Source organism: Solenopsis invicta, chromosome 1 (genome assembly GCF_016802725.1).
Source record: "Solenopsis invicta isolate M01_SB chromosome 1, UNIL_Sinv_3.0, whole genome shotgun sequence".
Lineage (NCBI taxonomy): Eukaryota > Metazoa > Arthropoda > Insecta > Hymenoptera > Formicidae > Solenopsis > Solenopsis invicta.
The window spans coordinates 19,107,881-19,131,392 of record NC_052664.1 but is presented as its reverse complement, the minus strand read 5'-3'; the positions used below and the strand labels follow the sequence as shown (position 1 = coordinate 19,131,392).

The 23,512-nt window shown below is 33.4% G+C and overlaps 2 protein-coding genes across 4 annotated transcripts in view; both read left to right on the top strand.

Moving 5' to 3' along the window:
* Window positions 1–23,512, top strand: part of LOC105201139 (neurocalcin homolog) — a 203,610-nt gene that overhangs the window by 116,783 nt on the left and 63,315 nt on the right. The window lies entirely within an intron of this gene.
* Window positions 1–23,512, top strand: part of LOC105201140 (neuronal calcium sensor 2) — a 185,967-nt gene that overhangs the window by 116,634 nt on the left and 45,821 nt on the right. For all 3 annotated transcript variants that reach the window (XM_011169042.3, XM_026132872.2, XM_026132871.2), the window contains exon 3: window positions 20,509–20,627. In XM_011169042.3, the coding sequence (XP_011167344.2) occupies window positions 20,509–20,627 (119 nt within the window). The remainder of the gene's footprint in view (window positions 1–20,508; window positions 20,628–23,512) is intronic.

Genomic DNA, 23,512 nt, shown 5'->3' with positions numbered 1-23,512 from the left:
TATCGATCTCGTTGCCGCGGCTATTGCTGCCTCGACAGGGGAAATACCTCGCGCCGGAGATATTTCTAACGCGTTTGTAAAGCAACCTGGGTTGCATTCACGAGTATCGCTTCACACCGAGTATCGTGTCACCGGTCACCTGAAAAGCCTCGCACGTTTCGAGATGCGTATTCTCGATAGTGAAAAATTCAGTAATTTCGAAATCGTCTGTTATACCGTAATGAGAAAGTCTTTGGACGTCTCATCCGTTTCAAAGCGAACGTATTTTTTTACTTGGAAAAAAATCTGTAGTTGCACATCTAACGAATATTTTAAAATTATTATTTAATATTATTTTTTAAAGTTAATTTTATTGTTACGTTATGTATCAACCCTGCAGTGCGCTATTTTGAATGAATTTTTAAATGCTAATTTAGATATTTACTACTTGACATAAGCGCTAGTTACGAACTTGTGGATCTACCTATTCTTCTCTTAGTATGTCTCTAGTTATAAACAATGTGAGATGTGCATTACTTCTTTATGTCCTGTAATTTTAAGTTTATCAAGGTAAATATTTACCCACAATAGTTGAGTGTAAACGGCGCCAGGCCGTAACTTTTCCAGTTATAATTTATTGCGATATGCATTGTATGTGTTTGGTTCTCGAGTGAGTTTGCTTTTGTAAGCTATATAACAAATGGATAGAAAAACACTTACTAAAAAGCTATTTTAGCAATTTTCAATAATTCTGTGATATTTTTTTATGAGTGTGACAGTGAAAATTGGAACTTGCCAAAATATAATTTTAAGTAGAGTAAATCGATGTATAATTATTGGAGGTCATTTAAATAACAATTAATATTGATTTAGTCTACTCTAAAAGATATCTAAAAATTTTGATTAAGAAATTACAAGTTACAAAGAAAAAGTCGTAGAGATTTCGAGATTTTGAGAGAGAGAGAGAGAGAGAGAGAGAGAGGACTTGTGAATTAAAATAAATTAAAATAACATTTTATTAACATTGTTAAATATTAAAATTTATTTATTTTATATAAAAATAGCGTTAGTTGAATTACTCCTCCATCTTTCAACACATATAGTAGACATAAAAAGTATAAAAATTCTCAATTAGATGAATTTTCATCCGAAGTAGTGTTAACGTCAGATAAATATGACTAGCACTCTAGGGTTAAAAAATGCATTGAAATTTTGTGTAATTTTTATTTTGCGATGCGTACTGTAAACTGTATGCCGCTTCACGTGGAGCTAGATAAACTTTGACTCGATGACGTCGTCCACGAAGCGTAACAATTCGCAGCTAACTTTTGAACAGACACCATCTGTCAATAGACTCTTCGGCGTTGCGCAAGCCGGTTCTATTGCTTTATCGGTTAAACAGCGAAAATTTCTATAAACGTCGGAGATAACTTATCAATCGCTTAAAATTGACGTCAGTGTCTGATGTCAACTGAAAAACAATTGAAATAACTTACGTAGACATGAAACGATTACATTATTATTACATATACATTTTCTGCAAATATTGAGAATACTCCGATTTATAGTTAAAACATAATTTCGCTGTTGCATAGCTTGCAGGAATGATACTCCATTTGTTAACTAATTGATCCTAATTAAATTATATCTTTATATCTTTATTATAGATTCCATATTTTGCCAATTAATATCGATGATAGTTAAACAATTAATGTATTTAAACCCAATGAAATTAATTATCGCTTTAATTAGCTAAATGTTGCACATTCTAAATCATAAAATGATTGAAATAATTTTCGCTGATAACACAACGGATTCTCGATAATCATATTGTGTTTCACGGAGATACGTTTTTATGCAATAAATTGCCATTCCCGTATTCCCCATGCGCTGTGTAATTAAACTACGAAATTACGTGCGGATATTTAATTCCGTATTTTCAAAAAAACCATGAGAAGTTGTCAGCGTTAATTGCGGTCGTTTTTGAATCATAGTCCCACGTGTAAATGAATCGTGAGTGATCGGGAGTACGAGTTTGCAATAACGTGCAGCTTGATATATCTGTCACAATGTCAAGACAGAATTTGTGTTGTTATCGACAGGAAGTGATTGCTAGCTTTCGAAAACTAGAAGAGTGCGAAAATGTGGAAATATGTTTGCATTATAAATTTTACTGCATTTTGAAATTTATAGCTGATAAATTAATTTGTTTTAAGGAGAGTACATAAAACGAGAAATTGTAATATAAAGAAAGAAGAGAGGAAAAAGGGGCGAAAAGAGAGGGAGAGGTACTTTTTATTATTTTTCGTTACAAGCTTGTATTGAGAAAAGTATAATTTTTAAGAATATCCTTGATACATTTATTGTAATTTTTTTCTACTGATTATCTCGTAAAGAAACCGTTTTCTAATTAAGGTTAATGCTAGGAAACAGCTTTTGTCTTCGCCAACACGGTTATAACTCGAGATCGATTAATCTACTGTACTATATATTGTTGATAAAAATGACTGTACATTGACGAGTCTTTTTACCTAATTGCAAGTATCGATCTAAGTGATTCATTGCATGGCGTTAATGACCAAGTATTGTTGCGCCGCAATTGCGCCTGTAGAAACAATACTTGGCGAAAATTGCATAATTTGAGCCGCTCCAATTTAAATCCAACGAAATCCTCGGGACTGAATAATGTTGCATTATTACAGGACGAATACAATTGTCGGTGCAGTTATTCCGCCGTTATGGAGATATATATGTCCTGGGTACATTGTTCTCCCTCAAATTATCATTTGAAATATTAATGGGCCAGTCGTGTTACGCGAATCCACAAGGGACGCCTTACGCAAATCTCGGCTACCGATTATCGTGTATATTGTACCATAAGAATCAAAGCTTCCGTCATTCGTTACGTCCCAAAGGATCACAATAGCTTTCATCGTATAAATTCAAATTCCTTTCCAGCACTGCTTTAATAAATCAATCGCCTCTTCGAATTATAATTTGTCGCATGAGAAAGCCGTCTTTTTTCGGAAAAGAATTATTTCGAGGAGAAAGAAGGGTGATTTAAAATGCATTGCAAATATTATTATTTATTTAACTAATAAATCGTTTAATCTTCAATTTTCGTTGTGTCGTTATCTGGCACCTTATAGGTATTCTTTTCGCAAGAGGCTCACGGCAATTTTGAAATAACATCGCACGAAGGAGCAAAAGTAATTCCACGCAATTGTGATGCAGATCGCGTATTGTCGATTCTTGGATACGATCCATCTTCCCATAGATATACTGAAGAATCACGTTATGAACGGAAACGTGAGCTGTCGGAAACTTCCTCTTGAAAGTTTATGGTCGGGGACAAATGGAATATTAAAAAGTAAGAGATAAAAGAAGTGACACCTTTATTATACGTTTCTCTCAAAGATCTTACTGATGAAAAAAGACAATATTGTCATTTTTTGTTAAAAAGATATACTCAAAGTCATATACGATCAAAAAAAAGGTATTGAATTTTAAGATATTAAAATGTTTTGTTTCTGTTGCCGCGGTTTTTAATTACTTAAAAATGTTTTAGTTTTAAACGGTGTTTAAATTGACAACATTAAAACGTTCCAGATGTTTTAGCTTTAAAAACATTCGAAGCTTGTTTTTATCAATGTAGAGTAACTTTAATCTTGGTTTAATTTACTCTCTATCTTTTTCTAGTTCTAAAAGTAAAGTAAAATTGAAATTGAAATTAATCTACAATGCTAGAAACGGGCCTTAGTGTGTTTTTAAAATCTGAACCGTTATAAAATATAATATTTTTAAGTAATGGAGATAGAAATAAAACATTTTAATATCTTAAAATTAAACACTTCTTTTTTTTAGCATAGCTGATTCATTATTTTGCTGATGTTTAAAAGAAAATCTGTATACGATAAAATATATTATGAGGAATAGCAATTGAAAAATGACGTCTAAGAACTCTGACAAATATTACAACGTTACAATTTGTTAAAAATAAAGAACTTCTACATATAATATATTAATTGTTACAATATTAATTGTGGAAAAGTTTATTTATAGAAAATAATAACCTAAATAATACTGAAATAAATGTTGAAAATTTGTTTAACGTAAACGCGTCAATATTTTGCAGCAAATAAAAATTATTTAATAAAAGTTTCTCAAAGTCTTAATATAATTCTGTGAAAATTGGAATTCTTTGTTACAGAATATTTTATATTCACTTCTTATTTTTTTATCTTAATCTTAGCTCCACATCAAAAACTTGCGGCAAGAACATCACAAGATTAATGCTTTTGCATGACGTACGCGCGTACACCTGGCAATTAGAATTCCAATTTTATTCTCGTTGGGGAATAGCATGCGCAAGGCCGTCGTTGGCGATTTGCGTCAATGTCCGTTGAGGCACGACCCCAGTAATTTATAGCTGAAACGGAAGAATTGCAAATTGCGGTTTTGCTGAAAATCCGCACGGCCATCGACGCGCGATATCGGCTTACAGTAACCTCGTTGTAGGTAGATCGTGTATGGATGTGAATGAAGGTGAATGTGGGTGTACGAACGAGAGCCTCCAGTCATGCTACACCTCGAGATCTTTTATATTCTGATTGATTTTATTTGAAAGATTTACAATAATACGTTTAATTTCCATCTGTGTTACGAGTTTTTGAAATATGAATCGAGAGTGGTGCAATTTCAGGGAGTTTAACTTTTCGTGGCACACAAAGGTGAAAAAATCGCGATATTATCACGAAATGTAAGCTACTGTACACAACTAATTTATGTATGTTTGTGATTCTGAGTTTATTAAAATTATGTCGGTTTTAACACTTTTAAAATGGTGCCATTCTGGAAGTGCACTAGGATCTCTGAAAGTCGTTTCATTCAATTTTTATGTTCGTAGACGTAAAAGCGTGATGTAAAATTGATAAAACCCTGTTTCCCTGCTGCTAGCGATAAATGCGGTTGTTTTATTGCCGTATTATATTGAACGCGATCGATTGCAATAAGATTCGAGGGATCAGATGTTTAGTTTTAATACTAAATATAAAGTGGAAAATACGAGTGGATAAAATGAATATGCGAGACGGAATATTTCAGTGAATTTTCCATAAGGACCGGTAAAAATGCTGCGCCATTCTTCGTATTTACTTTCGTACTTTTTCACGTTTCTCTAGGCGGATAAAATTGTGCATGCAAGCTTAACGCGACCATTTTGAGCATTAAAATATCTGTGGCATTGATTTGCGAAAAATAAACCAATTCAGAGATTAAAAAAGTGTAACTTTTGATTAAATGGGTCTTTTAAACAAATTACGCTTTAAACAAGATATTTTAAAACAGGAGTGAAATAGGACTTAAATATCTTGTCATATGGATTTTTTTTAATTAAAACCGTTTCACGAATCTCTTTAAATTATGACAGGGAAACTGTTATGCATGCTGTATATCAGCTTCGTTATTAATACGTTATAACGTGATATCAATCCTTAATTCAACTATGTTTGCGCCATCAGTCACAATTTTTTTCTCAATAGACGAATGCCGAAACGATCGATTCCAAGTTACAATGATAACTCATCATTTGTAGCAATTGATGATACGATCAACCATCTGCTTCTGCATATATTATCGGGATTGGCATATCGAATTACGATTTTACATTATGTATCATACTGTTATTATCATTTAATCTTGCGTGCATATATTTAATTGGATCACAATATATCTCTACGCAGTGTAATAATTTGACAATAGTATTTTCAATAATGCTCTCTTGCATTCTTAATTCAGTTGTAATTCTTGAAAAAGATGTTACTTGTTTTAAGCTGCCTTAAGAGCTGCCTACAAAACATGTTTTCATTATGTTACAGAAAATGCACGAACGAATAAATCGTCAGCGAAGTACTTTAGAATTTTTAAAGAATTTGAAATATTAAATGTTATGTAAAGAGAACGGTGCATGATTATGCGGCAAATTAATTTTTGTAGAATTTATGACGGTTTTAATTAAAAGTAACTAAAAAGTGTGTTGTAATAGTTGTGGATATTTTTAATTAAAACTTGGCAAATATATGTAGAAAAAGAGAGAGAGTTACATTCACTAGATAAAAAGCGAATTCTCTTAGATTCTTATGAAAAATACTCTTTTAAGGAAAAAACATTTTGAAACCGGTTACTTTATTACATAAAAAATAAATAAATAAAACGTAAAGCAAATGCACTACAAATATTAATAAATTTACTATTCTACTAAATGTAATGAAGTGATACATCTTTTATATATATAATGTATTATTACTTAAAAGTTTATTTATATCGAATCCTTGACATTTTAATTTTAATGTTGTTTCTTTTTACGTTTTATTTGCACGTGATTCACATAATCCGTCAATTTATCTTAAAATAAAATTGACATAGTATGCTAAAAAATTACGCAGAATGAAGATAGATTCAAAGAGAAAATAATTGGCACTTGTGAGACTTTAGCTGCAAATGTTATAGGACATAAAGATTGTTTGCATTCCTTATTATGTCATCGGTGCAACTTGCATCGCCCCTCGTTGTAAACTAGAAACTTCGTTTGCAACTTCAAAGGAGAAAATTGTTTCGTTTTACTTGAACGAAATTTGTGTGCTAGTGCAGAAGCACTCGGCAGCACGAGGCTTTTTCGTTGATGTACTTCGACTTGTTTCTCAAAAGTTTATACGCGCTACTCCGCACCCATTTTGCGTCCTAATTCACTCGCGCGATCCGGTCATGTGTAGGAGAGTAAATTTACAGGGTGTATGTATTTTGTTGATTAGTACTCTTGCGATATAACGACCGCATACCAACAGTGTTAGCGTTATTTAGCGAGAAACAATATGAGAAATAGCTTTCTGGATTTGCGCTATATGTTCCATTTAAGGCACTTTTCTTCCTTTTGATTTTATTACATGCCAAATCGTTTCGGTTAATTCTAATTCGATTTTATCAATTCTCCTTTATTAATCCTCTTTTAAAAGATACACGTATATATGCGGCTTTTTTAGATTCATAGGTAACGAAAAATTAAAAAAAACATTTCGCAAAATAAACTCTTAGAATGCAATTAGATCACAAAATATTTTATACTTTAAACGCATGACTTTTTTTCAGAATTTTAGTTTGAAGCTTAATTAAGTTTTTTTTAATTTTATTGTAAGCATTGAATTTAACATTGAATATTAAAAAGATATAAATGATACATATTTTCAAGATATTTCTGAGAAAAAGATTCACTCTGAATTTGTCGAGGAGTTCAACATAAAATTAAAGTAGAAGGATTTTAATTTTAATTCAGTATAAAATTAAAGTCGCGGAAGACTTTTATTATTTATTTTTCTTGGAAAATAGTTTATGTATCTATGCTTCCTTAGACTTGATTTATAATATGTAATATTTCTGTCAAATTTATGTATTATTAGATCTACTATTATATTATTAACTGTTTTTAGTTAATATTTTAGTTGAACGTATTTCTAAATTATTCAATTTTAATCGATAATATATAATAATAACATTTAATCAAAATATAATAATAATAATGGAGAATGAAACTTTTTCAGTCTAATTAAAATTGATGCTTTGAATGTTTATTTGCAACAATGACATAAATACATTTTTTTATATAACATTGCTTTTATATGGTCATAATTTATTTCTACCTAATTGTAGCATAGAATTTATTTATTTTTAATAATACATTTTCACGTGTTTTCTTTTACATATGAAAAATATATTTGTCTCGACTATGAAAAGAATTGGAAGGAAAGTAATTTCGTAGCTTCAACTCAAAATTAGAACAAATTTATTATTAGTAATGTAACGATCGTTGTTTTCTACAATCTACTTTTGCCATCTTTCGGGCAGCTGCATAATTCGTCGGACGTTTTCTTAGCGAAGAATTGCTGAAGATGATTATGCAATGCGATAAATACGACATTATTTTTCTTCTGCTGTGGATGTTAAATTCTTTCTTTCTTCTGAAGGAAAAATCGACTGCTCAGAGGAATAAGCCCAATCTCACATCTGGTTTCATGTACAAACTTTAGTAGCCTAATCAACTTGCGTGTCGCTTGCTACGGAAGCTTAGATTTTTTAGGTCAACGGGGTTTGTGTGCGTGGTCAGGTCGCGTTTGTCACCGGCCGGGACCCGATTCGTCTTCTTTAGACCGAAACTTGATATAGGATTATTAAAATCTCTTGAACGTGTACACGGTCGTGTGCTGATTGTGTTGGAAATAATTGAGCAACGATGCGAAGTAATTTTAGATAAACACTTTGGGCGAGGGCGCGATGAATTGATATCGCGCTTCATTATTTTGCTCGTCGTCTCAGCAGGGCATTCCACGAAATGCCCAGCTTACTTGATTAATCGTTGCGGCGTAGCGTGCCACGTAAATATGATGAATGAGGACGGCAAAGACAACGAACATTGATGTGTACATTAGCGCGTACATCGCATTACGCTCAGCGATCATACGTCTCGCCATTTCCAGCTTACACTAATGTAAGATTTTCCAATTTACACGAGATCGTGTATAGGAGCAAAGCTCGTCGCAACCATCATTTTTGGAAGTTTTACACGCGCAGATTGCCGAATGGAACTTTATCGGTCCTTCTTGCGTCGCGAGTTCAAGACGCTATATTGATTTTATGCTGAACGCAGAAGACAATGCAGCAAAGTGCAGAAAATGTAAGACCGTACAATATTGAAGAGGTTTGCGAATTATCTTCGTGACGCGAATTTTGCCTCTGCAATTATATAAAATGCATACGCGTGCGCATGCATTTGTGCCATCGTATTGTTTGTGACGCAATCCGCGTGATAAATCTATGATTGCGCATGTAACATCCGAGTGGCTCGTTGTTATCGCTTTAATATTCGAAACTGCCAGACGTTGCAACGCCCTCACGGGATCCGCGGGTTGGATTATTTGCCTTGCCTCCATTTCGTGCCGTCGGTGCACTATTGTGCACCGTAACTATGTTAACGTTGTCCACGATGCTGGTGAAACACCATGGCTAACACCGCTGCGGTCTTGGTATTATATCGTCGTTTTCATTGTCTCCGTTTGGTCGGTCGTTTCGGTTCGCGAAAGGGCACCGCCATTAGACACGATAGTACATAAATTTATCGCTCATTATGCTGTCGTGCGTCCCTTAGTTCGAACATTGCTCACGTGCGCAATTAGCCTGTTTAACTATGAACAACGTTAGCGAGATTTTCCACACACTCGATGTGTGTGTGTGTGTGTGTGTGTGTGCGCGCGCGTGCGTGCGTGCGTGCGTGCGTGCGTGTGTGTGTGTGTGTGTGTGTGTGTGTGTGTGTGTGTGTGTGTGTGTGTGTGTGTGTGAGAGAGAGAGAGAGAGAGAGAGAGAGAGAGGGAAGGAGGGAGAGAATATGTGTTACAACCATTTCCGATCGTTTATGATCTCTGTGTTGCAAAAATAATAATAGATCGCCAAAAAAGTCAATAAGATGGATAAACGTTATTCTATGAGTATGTCCCAGGGACGTTTTTAGGATGTCTCACAGACGTCCCATGGGCATCCCTAGGAGATTCGAGCTGTTAGGGATATTAACAATATTTTCTTGGTTTATTTTTTCATATTACTTTTTCCTTATTATACAAGTAATTATTATAAACACTTTACATTTAACAATCTTATGTCAAAGTAACATACAAGATACTGCTGCTTAAAGGCAGTGATATTTTTTATAATATAAAGCAGTTTGTATTTTTTTATTTAAAAAAAGTTGTTATTAAAGCTACATTTTTTAAAATTCTTATTTATTACTTATTACGTTAATTATATTAAGTTTATAATAATCGTATTACGTTTATATCACGATATGATATATATTAGTAATGTTAATCACCTTGACTAGAAGTGTCAAAACGAAGTCTAATTTTGTAAATGTTTTGTAAGAAAACTGGAAAGAGATAGCAGTTGGATTTGTTTCATTATAAAAATTGCATTTCTCACTTTGTAATTTTAATTTAAGAACTAATTATGATTTTAGACAACAATTTCGTCATGCGAAATTGTGTGGGATATGTTTGTGTTGTAATCATTAGTGTGGTTAAGAATTAATACAAGATTAATTATAAATGGATTCTCGTTTAATAAAACTATTGGAATTAATAAAACTTTAAAATTTATCGTTCTACAATACTAATTTAACGATTACACTAACAGGACAAAAAGAAAGAAAATTTTACTAAGTTAAAAAAAAATTGCGTTTAAAAAAATTGTGTTTATATATAGAATTTATTAAAAAAAAATAACAGGATTTCTCTGCAAAAAGAAAGATGAAGCATGTTGCTTGAATTGTGCATAAAGTTGAATAGATTAGTTAGACGCTTATTTGTCGGAATCTTGGAATTAGTCCAAGATTAAATTTCGCTGTCACTGTTAATACAACAAAATCCGCAAAGCCTTTAAGGAGGACATATCGTTGAAACTCGTCTCGCCGTACTTTTCAGAGAACGTACCCGTGGTATTACCAGGAAATTTTAATGAAACTACCTTACAGTACTTTTACTAGGCCAGAGGCTCCAGCGGCGCATACAATAACGGCCTTCAGAAAGTTTTTGAGGGCGAGAAGCAACGCTCTTAAGAAATTTTTCATCGCTGCGGTTCCACGACGACAAAGTTCGATAAATAAAAACGAATAGCGGACCGTCGTGTTTGGCATCGACGATATACGCGCTGTCGCGATGGTACGCTCGGTGAATAAAAAACTCCTTATTTCTCTCGAAGCACGGAATTATTTCTAATTACTTCTGAAACATTTATATATCTCTGACGGCGATGTGTTTTCAATCGCCGTCAGAAAAACTAGACACGAGGCGTGAAATCAATTAATTCTCAGTCTAATTTTGTCGCATCTTTTAAGTTTTTATGAGCGAATAAATGTCATGGCACAGTTTACTTTTGTTTAAAATTAAAACTATAACGCAGAATAAAGTTAATTATATTTGAGGTTGATCTTTATAATTAATTAATGAAATGGAAGGACATTTTAGTTTTATCACAAAACTGTCACAACTGACTTGCACGCGATATCACGTGTAATTTATTGTAATTTTGTAAATTAATATTCTTAATATATATTTTTTTATATAACTCACATTTCCTTTTTTCACAAAAGCCAAATCTCAGCATGTAATTCGACAGACGAGAGTATCAGAATACGAGAAAAGCTCTAGCCCTTCCGGAAAAAAAAAATATATATATATATATATATATCTCACGAAAAAGGATAAAAAAAAATACATAAAGAAAATTATATTTATATAAAATTATATAAATTTATATTAAACTATTACTCTACTGATTTCACAAATTGTAAGGGAACGTGTCGATCGCGGATCTCAAATTGTGATTTCATCAGCGCGATATATACGTTTGTAACGATCGAACATATATTTGCCCGATCGAACTTACCGCCTCGGTGTAATATCATCGCGATATCGTTTTCCAGCACTTTACAGAAGCAATAAATTGCATGTCGTAACGTTTACACACGGTAGCGACAATTTTCCTCGCCTACGCCACAGAAGTATAGTTTTATAGCCAAGTGTGTTATTAATAATAGACATTGCCATTATTAATAGCGTACTTGGCTTTAATACCGTTCCATGCGTGGCGAGAAAAAGTGCCGTGCCTGTCCGATCATTTCGTGACGAATTACCATCGCGAGAATTGCAGAGAAATGAAGACGTAAAATTCCTTTTTGATTTACCGCGGCAAATATTGTGGCCTTTACAAGCGATCGATAGCTACATATGGTCAAATATCTATTTTAGGTGCTGCTCTTCACCAGCAATATCGCGTTACGTGTTTGCACAGTTGAGTAACAAGATTCTACTAGAGCGATAGGGGGACAAATTATCCGACGACAAAAAAATGGCGCCAAAGATTAACTCGTACGTCGCATGATGAGGGAAATCTAACTTTTAAAAATATTTATAATTATATATTGTATACATTTTATTCACATTATTATTCTGAAACTTTACTTCTTTTCGTAATATTATTTTGTTCAATTTTATATAGATCCTATTTTTTTATGACGATTTATGATAATCGTCGCAAGTAGAACGGCCTGAAAAATAAATTTAAAAAAGTAAGTTTGAAATAGAGGAAGGATGGCGATCGTGGAGTATATCTGGGGCGGTGGAATATCATGATATCTCGTATAATTTGCATGGAAGTTCTAAGAGCAACCGTTAAAATTACTTTGTTACAGTCTATTTAGACATTGTAGGATGGTTACTGGACATTAGTGTTCGCTGTTTGTGTTTTTATAAAAGCTGAATTTCAGTTTCGCAGGCAGCAGAAATTTTGATAGGTGTGTACTCTATAATTCTGAGAAGTATGTTACATATTTTTTAACTTTAATCTAATTTGAAGGCCTTGAATGTGAATTTCGAATAATATTACTGAATTTAATGTGTGTATGAATTTGGCAAATGAAGTCGTGTTATATGTGGGCTGTGGTTGTGGAATATGGTCGTCCGTCATATGCATCTCTCTTGCGACTTTACAGTCTCATTGTAGATGTTGTACAATGTTTATTGGAAGCAAAGAAATTATTTTAAAAAGTCTCAAGTTTTATTTTAAAAAAATTTCTAATTCAAAAAACAAAATATTTTTTTTATTTTATGAATATAAATATTCGTAAAACCTTGTTTCGTGGCACACTTGTTCGAGCGTAAAAATTACGAATGATCATTAATTTGTTATTTTATAAATAAAAGTGACTGTCATATTGGTTGTTGTCTTAGGATCCCTCTGCTATTCCACAAACACCATCCCTTTGTCCCCTCTTCAGTAAATTATAAATTACGTTCGTTCTATATATACCCGATAAACTTCTACCTCTAGGGTGTTTGATAGAACTTTATGACTAATAAACTGGCGTTGTTAGAATGGTGGTTAGCATCGTGTCGCATTTATATTTACCGAGCCATTGTCAAAAACAAAACAAAAATAAAATAAAATGATATTCCACAATCCCTGTTCTTTCCTCTGATAAATGGAAAGTAAGCCGGTAATTTCAGAACATTCTGAACACGCTGCATCCTCTTCGTTCATCTGTACCTTCAATTCGGAAAAGTCGATTTACTAAATCGAATCACGTCAAATCGTCGTCCTTACATTCGCCATTGTACCGAAAGCGGAGAGTGTCCGATTCACTTAATCTGCTCGCATTGGCGGTACAACGTTCGTTAAAAGGGACAGTTCGCGGATAATGCGGAAATGCCGTCGCGTGCACAATGGCCACGGCCACTGAAGAACAACGAGCGAAAGACAAAAGAGGCCGTACACGGACGCGCACACGCCCGTTTTCTCCTCGCAAACGCGCAAACTGTGTCGCGCGTCGCCGCGCGTTTCGCGCGGACGACAATGCGTTGCGTGTGATGTGGATATCAATGCAATTGCCAATGCAACCGCCATTGCAACACGTCGCGCGCGCCAGAACCGGACGTTCCGGTGTTAATTCTTTGTGGTCGCCGGCGTTAAAGGTACTGATCGGTCGCACGATAATGTTATGCAAGCTGCGCTATAAATATTCTTCACTTGCGCATTCGTCACGTAAGGATGACGGTACGGACGTTTCGTCCTTTTGCTCGTCGGAAGGGATCAACGATTGCGAAATGCGAGACGCAGCAGTCGTCGCTGCTTGCGAGTTTCGACGAGATTCTCGTGATGCAATTAATGTGCGGTTGTATGTTCGTGTCGTCTTTAAAGTTTGCGCTGGTCGCGACGACCCGGTCGCGAGTAACAACCATTTATAATAATGACGTTATGAAAAGTTCTCCACAAGGGGGGATTTAGGTAGGTGTCTCGCGGTTTTTTAAAAAGTTTGATATTAAATGTAGAACTTGATCGTAAAAGTAATATGTGACATTCAGGTGCCAATGCTTCAAAAATTTTTGGAGTTACACAATTTTAAAGTTTGGAATAGCTGCACGCGTAACAGTTATCACAGCGAATGAATGAAGCCTTGCAGAATTTGTCTAGTCTAAGTACCCTCATAATCTGGAACTTACAGTTTTTATTATACACTAATAATACACCGGGAGAAAAAACATCTTAAAACAAAAAAATTTACTTAACATACAAAAATTCTTTACTCGCTGGGTCTTAATAGCTTATTTACTCCATCAGTCGAATTAATCATTTTTTAATTGAAATATTTATTTAAATAAAATGAAATAATTTTCAATCAAGTAATTTTTTCTTACAGTTCTAGAAAATATTTAATGCTAGACTATTTTTACATTCAAATTCCGAATTCTATCGAATATTTCTCGAATATTTATTGTCATTATTATAATTAATGAAAATCTTTTAACTTTTTAAAATCTATAACTTCAATAAAGCACTTTTGGACATTTATTAATATGAATTTTTTTCCTGCTCGACCTCATTAATATGTTATATAAATTTGGCCCCGACCTTTCCGGATGTTCTCGTATACTTTAATATCAAACTTTCCAAAATCCGCGAGATATACTTGAATTTCTCCCTGTCAGCTTCCCATCATATCGATCATAAAATAAATTAAAGCAGTTTAAAGTTAAAGTAATACTCTTTCACAAACAAACTTAATTTGGGCTTTAGAGCCGAATTAGTTGTTATTAATGACAATTACTGTCATAATAATATATTATATGCTGTGTCACGTATCATTCATCCCCGTATGTGACGCAATATAGGTATTATTATAATTGTCAGCAATATCAACTAACTCGGCTCTAAAACTCATACTAAATTTATTCGATAGATTAAAGCATCTACTTTCATTGTTTTATTAAGTTTTCATAATGATAGCCATAGAATAAATTGAAGCGTCTTTTATTGTACATAAAAAATGTTATATAGAGACATAATACTTTTATCGTACTTTAAGAAATACGGAAAGAGGAGGTAGTTCACCAGCGTACTTTAATAACAACAAAAATGTTTTTTAATAAAAGGTTTCGTTGCCCTCTCGCGCAGTAGAACGGTTCGCGAAACCTCAATAAGAATTTACTTGATTAAAGTAGATTAAAGTGCAGCGAATCACTTCTTCTTTTGCCATCCCCCTTAATAATAGAGTTAGTAGAGTTAATAGAGAGAGCAGTTAATAGAATAATTATTGTAATGAACGACTTTCTTGTAATAATGATTGACCATTATCATATCCAAGCGCACCGCGGGGCTACTTTAGTATCGCGACTTTGCAGCTCCAGTTTTTCTCTTGGTACTAAGTACTATCGTTGAAATTTGCTCCTAACGATGTCTCCAAGAGCAATACAACACACTGTGGGGTCAAGTATGTTAATTTTTTAACAGCAATCTTATTTAATTGCCGAGTTTGCCAACAGCAAGCGTTACACGAAAGTAAGAAGCAAAGTTTATTAGCAATTATAATCCTTGTGCTATTTTGAGCCCCGGCCAGTAGCTTCTTTCTCGCATCGTTATCCTTCGCTGTTAAAAAAAATAAAAAATAAAAATATCGCGACAGAAATAACGTACAGTTAAAAGTTCAAGTCTTCAGGAAGAATTTTATTTTAAGTAATGGTCAGATGTAAATTGCAAAAGTATCGGTATCAATCTTTTTTTCTCGTAAATTCTCTCAACACATCCGTCGAAGTTCCGAAAGATCAAATTCTTAAAAACGTAAAGTCAAAGGAGAAAGGCGCATTAGCAGCTATAATCTCTTTCTCTCTCGCGTCTAAAGGGCGATCGATAAATTCCTTCTGGCGGGATTCGTCAGTTTCTCATCGTCGTTAAAACTTGCAGCAAGAACGAAACCTTCCTACGGCAGCGATTAATATACTGCAGCGAATGTGTGCGTAATATCTCTTAGCAGTAGTTTAAGGCGTTTACGCCAAAATGAGGGGCGGGAGAAAAAGCGGAAGAGGGTGAGAGGGAGAATGGGCCTCCGGCATATAATTTCTCTTCGAGCGCGAACTTTGAAGTTTGCGAATGCGGCACATTAACTCAAGTGGCGGTACGCCATGGGATAATCGACGACTCTAACGAAACTCGAGCACGTATACAAGCCCGCGCCGCGCCGTCGCGGTCCCGCCGTTAATCTTCATCCGCGCGCTTAATTTTCTAAATAGCCGGGGCGCGACTTGGTCGGCGTTCGGACGGCGCCACCGCGAAAAGCGCGCGTCAGCGTTAATTAGGTTTACGTGCTTCACAGCTCGCGGACCATGTGGAGGCACTCGCTTTTGTTGCTTAACGCGCGACGCCATCATCTTGCCGACCATTAAATCGGCCTGGCACGAGCAATCGTCGTTTCCAAGCCGGTCACGCTCGCGGACGTTTCCTCCTCATCGAAACGAATCCTCGGCCCACCCCTTTCCATCTCCGCTGAGAAACGAGTGAGGCTGTCGTAATTCCAGTCGCGTATCGGCTGAAGCTCATTACGACATTACGCGCGCGTCAACGTCGGCATAACAATTAATTTTTTTCTTCGCGAGCGCGGTGGTATTACCTGTAGGTATTACACAAGATTGCCGAGCATTCTGTTATTTATATGATTTTTAGTATTTATAGAATCCCGAGGCTCCTAAATTCTTTGAAACAAAAGTCCTAACTAACTATTTACCGTAGAAGTTTAGTATTAAAGTAAGTTTGTTGTTTTTCTCCAAAAATTTGCATTTTGTGTATTCGACAGTGATGAAATTAAGGACGTATTGGACATTTCTCAAAATCTTGAGAAATTATGAAAAAATTACAGATTGTTTTATATTGTGTAGGAAAATAGTAGAAAACATTTTGGCGACGATTTTCTTCTGGATAAAAAATTATTTTAATAAGTAAACATGTGCTCTAATGAAAATATAATTAATAATGAAATAATGAAAAAAATCTGAATTTTTTATTTAAGTACTTTAATATTCAAGATGATTTTTGTAAAGATTCATTGCAATGCCGAGATCAGTTTTGTAAAATAAACAAAATGTATTTATTTATTTGCGAAATAATTAAACAGTGAATCACAATAAAACTTTGTATAAATTATCTTGAATGCTTAAAGTATTTACACTAAAAATTGAGATTTTTTTAATGTTGTAAAAAATAATTCAATTCGAGTGTAATAGAGTAAACGAACTTTAAAAATATGTTGTAAAATAAACATATAATCTTATTTACACAACTTTCATGCATGTGTGCATAGTTTATTTGAAACGTTAATATTAACATTAAATACGTTTTCAAATTTTATTTACTTTACAGAGACTGTATGTCCGATACTTAAAAATCTACCTACACATTACGTCTTTGAAGATTTTAGCAACGGACAAACTGAATTTTGCTTGTACATTTATTTAGATAGAAAAAATAACCTCTGAAATTCTTATTTACAGAGGCTACAGAAAGTTTAATATTACTTTGCAACGAAAATCACAAAGAAAGGTATTATTTTTTGAATCAGTATTATTAAAGTGTCATATTTCTACCATTTCAAGTTCCTTTTTAGTTAACTTATTTTATAATTAATTTTACGGCTAAAATTATTTGCCATTTATATCATTTGAGTCAGGTTTAATTATAAATCTTTTTGAGATGGATCAAAGTTACAACCCTACTTCATGTGGTATTGAACCCATCGCTGTAAGTGGTTCATAAATTTCCCTGTCTAACATATTTTATTACAATATATACAATAATACAAAGAAGATATCAGTTTAAGTAATGAAGTTAAATACATGTTCTACAAGTAATAATAGTTGTCGAATAAAGCAGAAAAAAAATTTTGTCTAAAGATTATTTTCAGATAAATTATTGTTGCTATATCAAGTAGATTATTACACCGAGAAAAAAAACTTATGTTAACTCGACTAAATTTTTTAACTCGATTAAATTATTTTAATTCAAGTATTTATGCATTTGTAAATACATAAAATACATAAAATATTTGAACTTTAGTTTAAGCAATTATTTAACTTACATACATAAATACTTGAACTAAAGAAATTCACTCGAGTTGAAAAATTTAATCAAATTAACAACTTTTTTCCTCAGGTTATTAATTCTCTCTGTAATGAAATATTCTCAGCCACTTTCCTGTCATCGGGAAATAATCAATTCTAACTTTCCAAGAATTACTGAAAACATCTTGTTCTTTCTAAATAATGCATGTATGCCTGTGGCGTTCGTCATCATCATCATTCCGATCACGCGATTGGTTTCGATATCCTGCCATTTATGGCGACATTGCGACAACGAATTTCGGCCGAGAGTGCAACCAACGTGCGTTGCGTGCATTATATGTGCATGCAATATACGGTGCACCGCGATATACAACATCTCGAAAATTACGTACAGTCTCTCGCCACGTAACAACGGGCAAGAATTTCCGTGTAGTGGTCGTTATCGAGATCGCTCGGCTTTATATCGCAAAAAGCGGCTGGATCAAGGTATCAATTATATGCATTTTCGCGAAATCTTACAAGAAATCTTTCAGTCGTTCCATGCTATACACAAAAATGGAGTTTTAATACTTTTCCTTGCCTGAGAGAATTAGAAACACATTTTGCAATGAATATTTTTCTTCTATTTTTGTCTTTTGAAATACATCGACGCATTTTAGGTCCCTTTTCTCTTGGAAAAAATTAAAACATTGAAATTCCATCAAGAATGAAATACGAGGGAAGTAATAAAAGATAATATTCATGAAACGTTACTACAATATCATGACGAAGATTTTCCCATTAATTTTATAATCAAAAACGTAGAATTTATTATAAAATGTGTGTTGATTACGAAAAATACTCAAGTATCGCTTCGTTTGATTATTGAAGCTCGTTACTTCGTACGTTAGCGATTATTTAAGCTTTGGATTAAAAAAGCTTTATGTTACACTTATATTAAGATATATAATATTCTGCCATCTTTCGTGCTTAATATATAATTCAAAAATCAATTACCTTCAGCATTAATAGCAGTACGTGACTATTAAAAATAAGGGTTTGACTATTCCAATACGTTCTTGTACCCCAGATGACTTACTGCTTTCTGACTGCGTCATCAGGTAATTGTTGGAATGCGATAGATCAATTCCCTCTGTTCGAGATTTAGGATTTATTTTCAGCATCACGTGACATAAGAATGTTTGAAACAATTAGTTCTTTATTTTTAATAACCAAATATTGCTATTAATGCTGAAGGTATTTAATTATTCTTCTTCGCGTGCCATACGCTTGTCAAAGCGCTGGAGATCTCGTCTGCATATATCCGTAGACATGTGGGGCCTACAGTTTTAATGCTGGTTCCGGACAACCCAATTTAGAGAAGTTCCTCTTGGCAAGACACTCGCGGTGGTTTGCTATTGGATTCCGAGAGATAGCGATCGAATGAAATCAGATGTTTCTGATCAGTGGAATTTGACCCGGATCTTCGGCACGGAGAGCAGACGACTCTCTGTGCCACGATCGCTACACATATAAATCAAATTAAATATAGAACATCAACCCGTATGTGAAAAACACAACATTAAACAAAACGCCTTATAGGTTTGTACTGACACAGCTTTGTACTGATATTTATATAATTATATGTATAAGCTATTAGCTGACATATTATATAGTTAAATGCATTAATTCAACTGCCACATATTTTAATATTAATAAATAAATTATTATTATAATGAAATATTTTCTTGTTTGTGTATAATCGTATAACGATATTGCATTTGTAATTTTACAACATAACAATAAATTAAAACATAAAATAAAATTGAGCAAGATTAAAATACTTCTATTATCGATATCTGCTCGTATTCATCAAAATGTTTTTTTTTTAAGTATTGAAGATAATAATTTTTACACTGCACCTTATCATTGAAACGATTTAACGAATAATGCTTTTACCAATATTCAAAACTCTCCATAATGATAAAATTATTGAGAAATTACATTTATATTGTTCAGAAGCATATTCAGAAGCATGTATTTGCTAATACTTAATAAATCAAACGAAACTTTGAAAAGAGATCGATAATATTGACTGTTATCAAGATGAAGTGTGCAAACACCTTCCTTGATAAAATATGGAATAGAATGAAATAAAGTTAAAGGCGCAAGAGATACTCGATTGCAACTACCGATCTTATTTTACGGGTTTATAACTTGTTCGATGCCGCTAACATAATTCACCGACATTAAGTATGCGCGGCGCACGGCTGGTTTAGACTTGTCGCGTGGAAAGTTTTATCGTTTGTGAAAAGCGCGACAGTAGTGCGCAGTGGGCGAAATTATTAATCTAGACACACAGCCTGAGATTGAAACTACACATCAAGATGAAAGATGCGAGACCTTGCTTCTTCAAATACGGAGTGAAATGAGATAATTTCTATCTCTAGAAATTAAATTAACTGTCCAATTTGTGATAATTTTGTTCACTGCGATGAAAAATGTTTCTGAAAGCTGCTGCCGTCGGAAATTTTACGTTTGTCCTCATGAAATGTTTCATTGATTGTTGCAGATATCAAAATGGGTTGTTTCGGGAGCAAAGACAAGTTGAGCAAAGAAGACATGGACTTCCTCAAGTCGCATACGCGATACGACGAGGCGACCATAAAAGAATGGTACAAAGGTTTCAAAGTGAGTATCGAGGAACGCTGAATATTATGTTTTATATGTGTCCTTATCATTTGTGTCAGGGATGGTTGAACTAAGCACGTTGATATATAGCTGTATTGTAAAAAGAACAAATTATCGTGAGACGGCTGTTCCGTGCCATTTCTGTGCTTCGACCAACTTGCTAGGGCACTTTGATCCTCGGCAACGAAAAACATAAAACGATTTAGTCTATCAGTCTAACAGTACGGCACGTAACAGGAGAGTCCCGAAACTCAATTTTAATAAAAATGAAAATTATACTTGGAACTTAAACAGAGATTTCAAAATCTTACTCTCTTTATTTGCACTATTACAGTTTTGAGTTATGGAGTGAGATTTAAATCGAATGCTTTGCTAAAAACGCAGTCGTTATGATTTCGTATATTTCATAGCGACCCCAATTTCGCATTTTGTACTCCCACTGTAATCGCATATTTTTCTTGTGATATATTACGACGGTGACGATGAAAGGCGTTTTAAACAAATGCTTTGTTGGGAGATGAAAGATTATTCGCGCAAATTGTATCTCCAACATTGCAAGAACTATTTTCATTTCTATCTTTTGCTGAGAGCTTTTCTTTTATATGCTTGACCTATTGTTAGAATTCATAGATTACTTAGTATTTTTCCAGTTATTTGTCGGTGTGTAAAAACAGTATTGGTACGACGAAAAAACATGGGTTTGTTTTCGGAAATAAATCACGCAATTGTTAATGCAATTATTTTTTTCTAAATCTTCTTGGACGATATTGCAAACAATTCTTACACGACGAATGGTTATATAATAATATTTATTGGATCGTTATAGTGATTCTTTATGATCGTTAACCCTTTATTATTAATATTTCTGAAATTATATTTAGTTGTATTTTACTACTTCCTTGTACTTTATTATAGATTTGTTTTTTTAAACATTCAATACGTGCATATCATAATGAAATATTGAAGGAAGAAATTTACATTGATTTATTATAAAAATTTGATAATAAATATAAATTCTCTCTTTCTCTCTCTCTCTCTCTCTCTTTCTTTCTCACTCTTAACTAAAATAAAATAAAGTTCTATTAAAAATAAAAACGTCTGCAAAAAGACACACACACACACACATATACACAATACAATACATATATAAACGTTTTTAATAATGTTAGTTATTGTTTTTTTTTAAAGCATCAGAAAATGATGAGATATTTTTATTTATATCTCATAATGTTTTGATGCTTTAGAAAAGAGCAATAACATTAATAATTTGCGTTTGTTTAACGCATAATTATAATAAACAGAAATTTACAAATTGGTAATTTGTATGAAAGTCTGCGTGAATAAAATTGATGCAAATTAATAAATATTGTGCCACACAGACATCTGTAATGTCTACGTTTGTTGCTTGGAATAAATATGTAGCCATTCGTATTTGCAATATTAATGTGCCACATTAAATACTCTGCGATATTTTGCAAGCATGTGCGGCTAGATGCGAAAATGTAGCTTTCCTTCTCTCGTAGAGAAGCAGAGAATGGTATACGAAATTGTACAGAGGTTCGCAATTATGAAATTTCATAAATAAACATTTGTGTTTAATTTGAATACATTGCCAAAAAAATCTGTTCATTTATAGTTTTCCATCTAAAAAGAATAATAATTAATAATAAAACTGAATTCAGGCGCAGTAACATTTTAGTAATGTTATTAACAATTTAATGCAATTTAATAAATTTATGAATTCGATAGTTACGTTTTTACATAAATGCAAAGCTTTCAACGCGTTATTGCGATACTATTTGTCTAATTATTGAGAAAAGCTTTGTCACGTCTTATTAATAATTGAAGATTGATGATCATGTCGATCATGTAATGTGATTAATAATAATTAACGATGTATTATAATATGGTATATTATTTATCTACTGAAAAATAGCCGTGTGAAATGATCCAAAAGCTAATTAATTTGGTGTGCGATATTTATTTATTTACTCCAATTATTAATTTATTTCTCACATATGTATTCGACGCATATAAATAAACCGCATTGTTGTTGAGTTTTATAATTTATATTTTAAATATTCAATAAGTTGAAACATGCCGTGTGTACGGCATTACAAACTTAACATTTACTATAGTCCATTAGTATTTAGATTATTGTTAAATCTAATTGAAGTTATTCCAGCAGCAGATTCGTCAAAGCAGGGATTCTCATTCAAAATAAAATACATAAGAAACTTTGACATATAAAGGCAAACTAGCAAGTAACTGCACAAAATACACTTATACGCTTCTAAATAGATCAGAACAATTAACAAAAATGCGCAGGTCTACTAAATTGTTTAAATTATATAACGAGTTATTGCAGAAACAAGGGAAGGAAGTCTCGGTCGGGGCTGCAAATTTTTTTAGAACATTATTGTAGGCTTCTAAATCAATCCCGACTAGCAAGAAAAATTAAAAAAAATGCGCACGCCTACGAAAAATTATTTAAACAATATAAAGTTTATTGCAAAAACAGGAAAACGAAGTCGCGGTCGGGGCTGCAAATTTTTTTAGAACATCATTGTAGGCTTCTAAATAAATCCCGACTAGCAAGAAAAATTAAAAAAAATGCGCACGCCTACGAAAAATTATTTAAACAATATAAAGTTTATTGCAAAAACAGGAAAACGAAGTCGCGGTCGGGGCTGCAAATTTTTTTAGAACATCATTGTAGGCTTCTAAATAAATCCCGACTAGCAAGAAAAATTAAAAAAAATGCGCACGCCTACGAAAAATTATTTAAACAATATAAAGTTTATTGCAAAAACAGGAAAACGAAGTCGCGGTCGGGGCTGCAAATTTTTTTAGAACATCATTGTAGGCTTCTAAATAAATCCCGA